The sequence below is a fragment of the Engraulis encrasicolus genome, chromosome 18 (genome assembly GCF_034702125.1).
Source record: "Engraulis encrasicolus isolate BLACKSEA-1 chromosome 18, IST_EnEncr_1.0, whole genome shotgun sequence".
Taxonomy (NCBI): Eukaryota; Metazoa; Chordata; class Actinopteri; order Clupeiformes; family Engraulidae; genus Engraulis; species Engraulis encrasicolus.
In genome coordinates, this window is record NC_085874.1 from 8,218,095 (window position 1) to 8,232,037 (window position 13,943).

At 42.7% G+C, this 13,943-nt stretch overlaps 1 protein-coding gene across 1 annotated transcript in view; it reads right to left on the reverse strand.

Annotated features, from left to right (window-relative positions):
• The window catches only part of LOC134468965 (tyrosine-protein phosphatase non-receptor type 14-like), a 51,488-nt gene extending 38,222 nt beyond the window's left edge, over positions 1-13,266 (reverse strand). The window contains exons 1-2 of the mRNA XM_063222925.1: positions 12,782-13,266; positions 4,162-5,016 (exon numbers count right to left, since the gene is read on the reverse strand). Of these exons, the coding sequence (XP_063078995.1) occupies positions 4,162-4,335 (174 nt within the window). The 5' untranslated portion in view covers positions 4,336-5,016; positions 12,782-13,266. The remainder of the gene's footprint in view (positions 1-4,161; positions 5,017-12,781) is intronic.
• Between the last annotated feature and the right edge of the window lie 677 nt (positions 13,267-13,943).

Sequence of the window (13,943 nt, forward strand, 5' to 3'; positions counted from 1 at the left end):
CTAAACAAAAAAATCACTGTATCACACGTGTGTTATAAGTGTGTCGCATAAGCTAGTTTCCTTAAAAATATATAGGCATATTTGTGCATTTGACTTTTGCCTTCATTAGGTCTACCTTCATTCAAGAGTTTTGCTCATGTAAATTAATTCATACACAAACAGATAGGCTATATAATATACCGGTAATATCATATAACATTATATATACATATTTCATATTATATTTATATATATATATAATTTATTTATTTATTTATTGAAATGCTTGTAGACTTAATTGCACTAGGCTAGAACTGGTCTACTTTGTCTGTACTGCATGCTGCAAGTTTCATCACCTGGTATGCAGCGTCATGAGCAAATGTCTAGTCAGTTTCAAAGAATGTATGATTTCTAGCTCGTGGTGTGAAAAAAGTAGGCCTATTTATTTGAACATTTCGCGAAAAAAAGAACTGAACTGAACTTTGAACTAGTTCACAATTAAAATTGTGAACTTTGAACGTGAACTGTTCACTTTGAGCATCTATGAACTGAACTTGAACTAGTTCAGAAAATCTGTGAACTGGCACAACACTGATGCAGGGCCACTGACAGCTCTGGCTGGGCCCAGGACAAAGTCATCTGAAGGGCCCCCCCACCCAATACATTCAATGTAATGAGGAACCAATTCTGGGCCCCCTCTTCTCCCAGGGCCCGGGACAACTGACCCCTTTGCCAGCCCCCCCCCCCCCCCCCCTGTCAGCGTCCCTGTGTATATGCTTACATCCACACTCGGCTTTACATATGTGCATGCGATGTATAGATGTATGCACAGTATCTATATGCATTCTGTATGCCTATTTCATTCGTACCCCTTGTGTATTTACAAGACATCTGTGTATAGCAAGTTACGTTTGTAGTTGCTTCTGTGTATTCCCTTTATAGTAATTTATTTATACCTACCCTTCATCTTGTATTTCTACCTGTACTGTAGGCTGCACCTCCCATAACTTGTGTACAAATACTGCACAGAAACTGTTCATCCTATTTATCTGAACATATTCCATACTAACCTTATAACCATCTCACCTGCTGCACTAGTTGTAACTGTATTTCATCTGTAAATACTGTCTATCTGTACATACTGTATTTCTCTGTAATAATTCACTTCTGCTAATTGAACTTCTGATTACGTAGATGTTGAATTTATACTGTATCTGAATCTGTATCTGAATCAAATGTAGTAATGTAATGCTACATATAATGTAGTAGGCTACAATAGGGTGACCATATTTCTACATATTCTACATATTTGCACATAATGTACAGGTAAAATCAGATAATTACCTCCACCAAGTTTATGTTTTCGGTCGCGTTGGTTTGTCTGTTTGTCTGTCTGTATGTTTGTTTGTCTGTCTGTCTGTTTGTTTGTTTGTCAGCAGGACAACTCAAAAACCAATCAACAGATTTGGACGAGACTTTGTGGAGTTGTTGGTAATGACCCAAGTGATTCAATTATGGTGGTGATCCGGATCACGAACCGGAACCATTATCTTTTTAAAGATTCTTCAACATTGCTGGCCTATAAATCTAGGTGCCCCTAGAAGCAGCAAATTGAATTGCGGACAGGGCAAATCTTGACATTCCAGTTTCTAACTCCACAAAAAGAAGGCATAGATTCTTCAAATAAAAATAGGGTGTGTGACATAGTCAAATGTTCTATCAAACAGTTTCCTTGGCGGGGGTCTGCACTCTCAGCGTGCATTCTAGTTTGGAATATGTGGCAATGGTCTCTAATTAACTAATGAATCAAGGCTACCTATCACTGCATGGTAAACCTTGACATTGAGAGATGTTCCATTCATGGAGTTAGTCTTGATGTGAATCCAACAAAGTTTGTGCGCTTTAGCGGCATTGACTTGGAGTTCATATTGCATCTTTGACTGTTATTGTCTTTCATCTTCAACACTGCATCACAATCTTTATCACCTTTTATTTTTGTAATTATTGTCAATGTCTTCACCAATATGTTTAGTTGAAATGTATATTGAAGTTTATTTCAATTTTAATGCAATTTCATTCATCTTTTATTTTGGACAATATACACTTTGACTTTGACTATTCATCAACCACATTGTTAATCTCACAAGCTTCAGCTAGTTGTTAATTTGCTAATCAGAAGGATTCTTTTTTACTATTTCGGTTCATTCATTTAGCATATCTGCCACATATCAACTTGATGCACGATGATTGCTTTTCACTTCGTCCCTACCGATATCGGGGAATATCGAATAGTTAGCTATCTGCTTGCTCCTGGATAAAAAAGCAATAAGACACATACTCAGGTATGCACCACAAGAGTGCCCATGTCATGAGTTATGGTTGGCATTTCCTTTATGAAACTCGTAAAAGTCTTGCATTGTTGTCAGGTGTGCAATGTACAAACCCCAACTCCGGTGATGTTGGGACGTTTGGTTAACTGTGAATAAAATCAAAATGCTATCATTTTTAAAACATTCAATCCATTCATTAGATGGAGAATAGTGAAAAGACAACATATTAAGTGTTAAAACCGAGAAAAAATATTGTTTTGGGGGACATATGTACTTATTTCTAACTTGATAACTGCTACAGGTCTCAAATAAGTTGGGACGGGGATCAGTGAAATGTAATAAACATCCAAATAAGATAAAATAATAAAGAAGAACATTTCAAAATGTATTGTACTGATGGACAATATGAGTGTCCAGGTATAAGGCCACCACAGAGAGGCTGAGTCACTCAGAATTAAAGATGCAGAGGGAATAATTACCATAGTTATTACATACATTTTTGAATTCCCCTTGATTTACCATGATTGAGTGTATATAAGACACATAAGATATAATTTTTGTCATTAAAATCATTGTATAGGTTCACGACATCATGAAATATATATTAGCTGTAGTCTCACTCTAGCACTCCAAGAATTACAGCTATTGAAAATTGACCATATTAAGAAAGCGTCATGTGTGCAAATGATAGAGGGGTTTAACAGTCTCTTATGCACCCGAGCTCACTTGAAATAGACCCAGAAGAGATGGGAAACTGTCCTTTGCTTACAGAAGTCAGTAGAAGTAGTAGAGGTCAATTCTTTTTGAAAATAATAGAGTCTTGCGCATCCTGTACTACAGTGAAAATGGACCATCCAACTTGTGCTAGTGCTAACTTCAAAAGTCAGCCTCCATGATGGCATGGGGGGGGGGCAGTAGTGCATTGGTTAAGTTGTTCTCACTCATCTGTAGAGTTAAATACAGTGCTGAATGATATAAATGGGTTTTAAACAGCATGAAAAGCCACTCATGCATTATATTTTGAAGGGAGATCTTCGATTACTGCCACATGGTAAGGACAAATTGCATTCTCTACTATGTTATAACAGTTTAACTCCATCATAAAGACCAGCAGGTGATAACATGCTGGGCTTTTGGTCAATACCCATCACACTGTAAGCACTACAGAAAGGAAAACATGGCAAAACATGACAAGGAATACACCCACCATTTAAGATGGTGAAATTATGTCGAAAATAGGAATTAACACTGTTTTTTCATATAAAATCATCTCATTGGTTAATGTATTTAACTGCTAAGTGTTGTCTTTTGTTTTGTTTTGGGTCTTCTTCCTTTGGTTGACATTTGCTGCCTTTTATTGTCCCCTTCCCAACTCTTTTGAGACGTGTTGTTTTTACATATTCATGAATATCCCCCAAAACAATAATTTTGGTCAGTTTTGATGGCTGATATGTTTTCTTTGTGCCGTTCTTCATCTAATGTAAGAATCAGTTGTTTTGAAAATGGCAGTATTTTGTTATTATTCACAATTTACCTTGTGTCCCAACTTCTATGGAGTTGGGATTTGTATGTATTTGTGTGTCCGTGGATTTGGCACAAGTGAGAAAAACAACAGGCTATGGAACATGAAAAGGTTGAAATTGTAACTTATACTCTCTCTCTCTCTCTCTCTCTCTCTCTCTCTCTCTCTCTCTCTCTCTCGCTTTCTCTCTCTCCCACCCCTCACCCCCCTCCTGTCTCTCTCTCTCTCTCTCACACACACATACACACACACACATATACACGCACGCACGTGCACACACGCACACACATGCACACACACACACGCACGCGCACACACACGTGCCCTTACCTCTCGTAGCTCTAGTCTCTGTGCCACGGCCTCTAGACACTCCTGTCCTGTGCTCTCCACTGACAGTGTGCACTCAATGGTGCTGCTGTCCAGCAGTCTGATGCGCGTCACAAAGTAGTTTTTGCTCAGCACATTGTAGCGCCGAGTACGACGCAGCTTCAGGCCGAACGGCATGGCAAACCGCTCTCAAGCAGGTCTTCTCCTGCTCTCAATCAGGTCCTCTCCTGCTCTCAATCAATCGGGTCAACTTTGGTTTCACTATGCAGGCGGTGCAATCCACTCCTCTTTTCTTAATCGGCTCCCAATCAGGCTCCGCTTTTTAAGGTACAATCCACTCCGCTTTTTAAGGTACAATCCACTCTGCTTTTTAGGGTAGAACCCACTCTGCTTTTTAAGGCACAATCCACTGGAATGCTTACGGTACAATCCACTCCACTTTTTTATGTTACCATCCACTCCACTTTTTAAGGTAGTATCCACTCCGCTTTTGAAGCGCTACTCAACTTTTTGGTAGATTCGATTTCACTTTTATAGTGCAATTCACGCCGCTGTTTCAGGTAGAATCCACGCCGCTTTTTAAGTGCTACTCCACTTTTTGTTTAGAGTACAATCCACTCCGCTTTTTAAGGTAGAATCCACTCTGGTTTTAAGATGGTCCACTACTTTTGGGGCCCAGGTGTATCTCCTCAGGTGTATCCCTTCAGGTGTGGCCCAGGTCTATCCTTCACGTGTACACTTCATGTGGCCCCAGATGTCTCTCATTCAGGTGTAGAGCCCAGATGTGGGCCAGGTGTGTCCCTTGAGGTGTATCCTTCACGAGTGGCCCTCAGGTGTGGCCGAGGCCCATTGTCGGAGCTGCAGAGTACAAAGGAAGAGAGGCAACAAACACGCGCGCACTCAAACACACACACACACACACACACACACACACACACACACACACACACACACACACACACACACACACACACACACACACACACACACACACACACACACACACACACACATTATTACACACAGATACACACCCAACACTATATTATATCATATCATATCATATGATTGTATCATATCATATCATATTGTAGTATATTATATTATATTATATTATATTATATTATATTATATTATATTATATTATATGGGGCAGTCATAGGTAAGCGGTTAGGGCATCAGACTTGTATCCCAAAGGTTGACTCCCGACTCGCCAGGTTGGTGGGGGGAGTAATTAACTAGTGCTCTCCCCCATCCTCCTCCATGACTGAGGTACCCTGAGCATGGTACCGTCCCGCCGCAGTGCTCCCTTGGGGCGCCATTGGGGGCTGCCCCCTTGCACAGGTGAAGCATAAATGCAATTCAGCAGTGTGCAGTGTGCAGTGAACACTTGTGCGCAGTAGAGTGCTGTGTCACAATGACAATGGGAGTTGGAGTTTCCCAGTTGGGCTTTCACTGTCACTTTCACTTATTACTGTGATACTGTTATTACAAAGGATTTCTGATGATGGGCAGCATGCAATCATCATTTTACCACACAACAAAATGACACAAAACTCCCCCATCTCCCCAATGGATGAACTCCTAACCACTGTAATAGAGACATATAGTACCGGAAGCAATAATGCAGGTCTGCATAATACAGGCCCGAAACACTGATCCATGCTCCAGGTCAGTGTTTCTTAACTGGTGGGTCGGGACTCAAAACTGGGTCGTGGAGGGCTCCTGGGTGAGTCGCAGAGCTGTGGTGTAAAAATGACATTGACCCTTTTATTGTCAGTCAGTCACAAATACATGACTGATGTCAAAGTGAGAGTGAAACATGGTTAATAATCCTCTCCACTAGTTGATACCAGACATGCAAAAATGCTGATGAATATTGTCAAATGCATGGATATATTTTTGATAATTATTTGAAGATTCTGACTGTGCGACAAAGAATTCACAAAGTAATGGTCACAACGTAATTGCCATGGAAGATTGTGGGTCCAAGGCTATTCCAGTTAAGAACCATTGCTCTAGGTTGAACTTTCATGAAGGACTGAGTAGCCGAAACATTGTGCTGTTAAAACTTTTGGGAGCATAGATCAGCATACCGGACGTTTATTACTTCTTTTAAGAGTGGGATTCGAACCCGGAACCTTCTTATTCCAACGTGCCTTCCAAACCATTATCTTCCTTCACCAGCCCTCTACCCCAGCACACAATACAGGCCTTTAAAAAGAACACAAACTAACACAAACTGACACAATATAACACAGAATAACACAAGTTAACACAAAGTGACACAAAATAACACAGAATTACATAAAGTAACACAAAATAACATGTTGGGAGTGTACTTGTACAGTATGTGTGTGCAACAACAAAATAACACGGGTTTGGAGTGTGTGTGTGTGTGTGAGTGTGTGTGTGTGTGTGTGTGTGTGTGTGTGTGTGTGTGTGTGTGTGTGTGTGTGTGTGTGTGTGTGTGTGTGCACGCACGATTGTGTATTTATGTGTATGTGTGTTTCTTGCATCCAATTCTAGTCTCTTTCACTGCCAATGCAAACACACACACGCGCATGTGCACGCACGCACGCGCACACACAAAACCATGGGAATGTTATCAGAATAACATAGACAAGTGCACACACAAACATGAACACAGTCACACATATACACCCACGAACAAACACACACACACGCATGTACGCACACACACACTTACACACACTTACACATTCACTTACACACACACACTTCTGCGAGCGTGCACGCACACATACACACACACACACACACACACACACACATACACACACAGTGCATACACACACACACACACACCCTGTTGTGGACACCTCTGTAGGCAGTGTGGAATGCCACCATAATGATATGGTGCACAGCCCTGCCAGCTCAGAATAGACGCTCACACACATGCACACACACTCACACACAATCATACACACACACACACACACGCACACACACTCACACACAATCACTCACACACTCACTCACACACACACACACACACACACGCACACACACATACACACACACACACAAACTCACTTAAACACACAAACTCACTCACACACACGCGCACACACTCACACATGCATATACACACACACGCACGCACACACACACACACACACACAAACTCACTTAAACACACAAACTCACTCACACACGCACACACACTCACACATGCATACACACACGCACGCACGCACACACACACACACACGTGCATGTGCACGCACACATATACACACATACACACACATACACTTGCAAACTCACTCACACACACACACAGCCTTATGTGGATGCTCGAACTCAACTATCCTGTAGACAGGGGGGGGGGTATTCTGTGCAGTGTTTGGGTGAGTTTGTGTATGTGTGTGTGTGTGTGTGTAGTGTATGCTTGGTGCACGAATCTGTGTTTTTTTTTTCTGCGCCTGTGTTAGTCTGCAGGTTTTTTTGGTGTGTGTGTGTGTGTGTGTGTGTGTATGTCTGTGTGTGTGTGCGCGTGTGTGCTTTCTTGGCTGTGTCATTCCAGAGTAGAGCAGAGCTGCAAGTCCCAACCGATCCCACTCAACCACACCAGTCTAAACACACACACACACACACACACACACACACACACACACACACACACACACACACACACACACACACACACACACACACACACACACACACACACACAGGACCAAACAAAGCCTGAGAGAGGACTGTTGTTTACCACAACTCTAGCCCTGTCATGACCTTCACACACACACACACACACAAACACACACACACGCACACCACAGACATACCAACACACACACACACACACGCAAAAGTATGGGTACATGCACCCAAACTATACACCACAGACACAGAACCACACACACACACACACACACACATCTACAGTAAAGTCTTTCAAGGAGGGTTGAACACTGGTGCGCTTATACACATGGAGATGCACAGATGCAGTTGCCCATTTAGGATATATGCAATAAGCCATTCAATATCACAGACACGATTGTCACACACACTTAAGCCCTCAACCCCCACCTTACAGATATGGCTGCCCCTCCAAACACACACACACAAACACACACACACAAACACACACACACACACACAAATGTCAGTTAAATATGTGAGTCGAAACACGGAGAATGAAAATAAATCCCACTTTTTTGGGCCTTAGAGTGTCATTCTGACTCTTTTCCATTCCGACTCTGACTTTTCTTTAACCGCGAGCTGTACTTTGCATGGAGCAGCATTGTGTGTTACGCTCGTATCAAGGACAGTGTGAAATGAAATAGATAGAAAGAGTGAAGAATGTGAAATAAAAACAAATAGTCGGATAACCACATGACCGATGTGCCATATCATGTCACGGTTATGATTCCCATTGCCATTGCCATGTCATGTGAGTTTCCTCTTCAAGGCATGACATTGGTCTCTCTGTGAGACTAGGGAGCATTGTGTTGTGCCACAGGCTTTGCAGCCAGTGCGTATGCTGCTATGCATGTAGTCCATTGACATGCACTGTATGTGTGGCTATCAATTAGGGCTGTAACGATACACTCAACTCGTGATTTGGTTCGTATTACAATCTTTGATACACCCCATGATTTTTTAAATGTATGCTTTTAAATGAATGAATTAGCTTTTTTTCCACAATTACCAAAAATGTCAAATAAAATTGTACATAAAAACTGATAGTTTATAGCTAAAAGGGGTTACAAGACGCTGCTGATGATGATGATGATTTGAAGCTTGGAAGCACTATCATATCATAGGTTGTTCTTTTCTGGACTGAAGGGTAACAGAAGTTTGAGAGGGCATATCACGATACTGCCTTCTTGCCCCGCGATACGGTATTGTGACTCTACATATTGCGATTTCTCGGTTCGATACAATATTGTTACAGCCAGTCCCACCAGGAAATCGCGGGCATTTTCTCAAAAAATCGCGGTCGGAATTGCCAGATGGTGCGCGAGGATTTCCAGAAAATCGCGCTTAAAGTTGCGGAGCTTCTTACTGTGTTGTTGCGATTTTGTTGGGGCATGAAGTGAAAGGGTGCGATTTTTGTTGCGATTTTTAATGTGTTTCCCCACGCTTGAAAGTAAAGGACACTGCCACATTCCAGTCCTCTGGTGTTTTTATATTATTTCCATTTTGATATTATAATTTTGGTCCTTAAGCAAAGCAGGGAAGCGGACATGGCGAGTTTTTCGCCAGAATGTCATCGTGAAAAGTTCCATCTCTTTCATGCTGCCATTACGACACCATTCATTACAATGCTGTTTATGGACGTTTGACTCTGTTTTAAATGTCATCACCGTTTCAAATTGTAAGCATACAAACTTCGTATCATGTCCATTATATGTCCGATATCCATTCCCGACTTAAACAGTGGATACATAATTAACTATAAGTAGGCGGGTCAGCCGTCAGTCGGCTTTAAATTAACGGCTGTTGATCATCATTCATTGTAACGAGGATGGAGTTCACAGATTTCCTGTTGTGAAGGGTGCTTGCTGAATAATGCTCAGAAATTATATTAATTTTGGTGCTCTTGTGAATATAAAAGACGACGAGATTGTTATCTATAAAACACCACGTCGCCTGCAGAACGGAGGTCTCAGCTGTCAATCAATACCGTCTATCGCGCAAGGAAGAGAGAAGGAGAGGGAGAGACAGAAAGTAGTTTTCCAACTTACTCCCACAGCTTTCCAACGTATCTGCTCTGGTTTTATTCATGTTCGGTGTTCCTTGCCCGTTTGACCGCGCCAGGTTAAACGAAAGTGATTTGACGACACACGGTCACCACGGTCACCAAGTGCTCGTATCCAGCCATAGCCCAATTTGCGCGAAAGATATTACTATATCGGCCAGGCACGCACGCAGCATTCACAATGAAGGATAGAAATTACTCCTTTGTTGTGGACAAAGCATTTGCGCATCTCAATTCGGAGGGAAAATGTTGCCTTCTGTATACGCACAAGTCAAACACCAAAGTGGTCCAGCAGGTGGACCGCTTTAGAAAAAAGAAAACACATCTTGTTGTACTAGGAGCCCTATACTTGGCGTAATGTAGATGACTGTCATGAAGTGTTAATTATATATTTATGTAGGCCTAGCATGTTTTAAAAATGTAGGCCTATTGGTTATGCCAGACTAGTCATACATTTTCCCTCCTGTGACCATGCGAGCAGACGCGCAATGAGAACATGGCGTTTCCTACATTCTGAATTATTTATATGGGAAGCGCAGACAACTTTGTACATGCATAGTAAAGTGCTGGGACTGATTGCTAGGTTACTTTTTTATTGTATTTTTTTTATTGTATTATCCTTTTTGAAAGGAAGTTTGTCGACCTCAGTGAAGTCAGCGCAACATGGATTGGTTCAAAGTGTTCAAAGTTGCGGGAAATCGCGGTGATTTGTTAAAGTTGCGCTCTCGCGCAGAATTCGCGGGAATTCATTGAAGTTGCGAAAAACGACGCGATCGCAACATCGCGATTTCCTGGAGGGACTGTACAGCCCTACTCTTAACCCTTTGAGGAGTACCATCACAAATATGTGATTAGAATTTTGCCCAAATTTTGAGTTCTCATTATGATGCCATAAGGACTTAGCAATATTTTTTTAACACAGGCTTCTATAGGAGCTGTAGAGTGTCCAAGTAAAATTCTAGAAGAACCTGGGAAAAGTCCTTACTCATCAAAGGGTCAATTTGTGGTGCTCAGTTTTCAGTCTGTGGTGGTGCGCCACATAATGGTCTATGTAAGGGAAACACAGGTCTCCTGACTATCAAAGTCTTGTCATTGGCTCTCCTGTCATGTCAGTTAACTATTCTCATTGGCTGTCCTCTCATACTTAGCATGACATCTGTTTGTGAGTACCAGAGCCATGACAACCGGGGTACAGGAAGTCAGTTGGTGACATGATTAACGTAGATTCAAATAATTCTAGGCAGCTGCTTTCTTTTTGCTAAAGATTAACACAGAAGCACTAGATAGCTGGCAAAGATGATGTAAAATGAATTAAAATGAAGGTCCATGAAGACAGATGCTGAGGCACTCAAGGTTTCAAATTTTTTTTACTTTTTTATTTGGCTACAAAAATTGCAACCTTGAGTGCCTCAGCATCTGTCTTCCTGGACCAAGTTTGAGAGCGCCTACACTGATGAGCACCAAGGAAAAAAGGTGAAGACCCAGAAGCACTCCAATTACCTGCTTGTGTTTGAATTAAAATGAATTACATTCCACTTAACTGCACTTTCTGTGTTCGACGTCCACTGTTTTGGAACTACGTCAATGGCGAACTGCATGTTAATGGCTCCATGAACCTCCATCTTTGTGTAAAAACGGAACTATGATACAGTATAGAAGTGGCCTAATTAATCCATGGCTCTGGTGAGTGCACTAGTGAGCAATCATTCCAAGTGCATACCGTTTCTGTGGAAACATTTCTCATACAAATGAAAGCAAAAAAAGTATCTTGTAGTGGCAGTAGAGTATGGTGCTTTCATATGCAATGAGGATTGAAATACATGTACATTGACAGTGTAATTACATTGTAAGTTTACAGGTAAAATGTAATGTTTAGCAACTGGACTTCTTTATAGAGTTTAGTTGAAATTGAACTTCGCATAAATATCCTCCAAAAAAAAACAAAAGGGGGTCCCCACTAAAGAAGTTTGGAAACCCTGAAGTAGAGCAAACTTGCCAATACTGCGAGAAGTGGCCTCCATTGTTTTGGTAGTGTGTGTGTGTGTGTGTGTGTGTGTGTGTGTGTGTGTGTGTGTGTGTGTGTGTGTGTGTGTGTGTGTGTGTGTGTGTGTGGCACAGATAGGTAAATGTGTGATTTCTCTGTGTTAGTGCATTTGTTTAGAGTGTCTTAGGCTGTGTGAGAAAGTATGTGATTTAATTATCTGTGTGTTTGGTAAGTTAGTGAGCTATTTCTCTGTGTTCGGTGAAACTGGCCTGTGAATGGAGCGTGTGTTTAGTGTGTGGGCCAATTTGTTCAAAGGATGTGTGTGTGTGTGTGTGTGTGTGTGTGTGTGTGTGTGTGTGTGTGTGTGTGTGTGTGTGTGTGTGTGTGTGTGTGTGTGTGTGTGTGTGTGTGTATGAAGATCTCTCTCAAGTGGAACTGGTCTGAGAGCAGAATGTTCCCATGAGATCTGCGTGGGCCTACGCGTGAAGACTTTCCCCCCTAATTCACGCGCACATAGACAGGCACAGAGAGACTCGCATGTAGGCTAGGAGTGGAGCCCCAAACGGCTCCTCACCAGCCAACTTTTTTCTCCGGTTAAAGGGAGAGTTCTGCAGCTGCGAGCTGCGACTTGCCTCGGACCCTGTCGCGAGACCCCTTGGAATGCTCGCGCTCACAGGAGAGAGAGAGAGAGCTCTAAACGCAGAGTGGGCAGCGCGAGCCTTTGTTTACGCTACGCTGCAGATGTGCCGTACGTTCCGTTGAAGTTGGATGCGCGAGAAAAACTTCAGCCATTACAAAACAGGCCCACGAGCCCCCTGGTTGTGAAGCTAGCTAGTGTCAGAAGCAATGTGCTCGACTTGAAGAAAAGTTTTTTTGATCGAGTAGCTGAGTAAAATATTTCCACCCACCGTTTAGTTTTCGCATTCCGTAGTCACGTAGTCTGGTTCTCTCCTGAAGTCGTTTTGGAGAACCCACCCACGTACTTTAGAGAAATCCACAATCACGTAGTCAGATTGGCTTTACAATCCACACAGAGCTGTACTTTAAATCCATGCTGCTCACGAAGTTCTGGCCGAGTGTCTGGTTTGCTTTGGGGGGCGCCTACTTCTCTCCCTCTCTCCCTCCCTCGCTGCGTGCAGATGTGTCTGACTGTCCCCCGTGGCGAAAAGGGGCAACTCCGACAGAGGGGAAAGTGTGGAAGGGGGAGTTTATCTAGATCTCAAAAAAGTGTACAAAGTGTTTCGATTCCGTTCCAGAGAGGTGAAATGCGTTTCGCCGGAGATAAAATAAAACTGTGAGGTCGGAAAGGAGGAAGAGGAGGAGAAGGAGGAAGAGGAGGAGGAGAAAGAGGAAGAGGAGCGTACGGATAGCCTGCGTTTCAATACGTATGCGCCGCCGTTCCTGACATCAGAATCCTGGAATTCCAGGAATGTGTGAGTGTGTGACGGTGGAGGAGTCACGGCTGCGACCATCATTGCCGTTAAAACCACCCACGAGCGCGCATGGAGCAGGACAAAGCTCGCGGCGCACCCGGCCTTTGTGTGTGTGTGTGTGTGTGTGTGTGTGTGAGAGAGAGAGAGAGAGAGAGAGAGAGAGAGAGAGAGAGAGAGAGAGAGAGAGAGAGAGAGAGAGAGAGAGAGAGAGAGAGAGAGAGAGAGAGAGAGAGAGAGAAGTTTATGTGAAAGGTGGATGGAGCAGATCGATTCCGGAACGTAGGCTACCTGGGTGTAGGCCCTATGGGGTCTTTCACTTTACGCTTTAGCAGACGCATTTTATCCAAAGCGATTTAGGCCTAAGTGGAGAGTAGATATGACTAGGCTACTACTAGCCTATATTCTATTTGCGATCAACTTACGAGTTACCGACACGCTGGGCGTTACTACTACGTCTGCTTTATGCATGTTGCAACACGTGTGTTCTGCGGTCAAGTAGGCCTACTAATAACAAGATCCAGGAGTAGGCCTAGCGCCTTATAACCAACACGTTAACGTGTTTGCAACCATGTCTATGTTCAGTCAACACAGAGTGGGACCAACCAGTGTGGGTGTTAAATTCAACACTTTAAGTGTT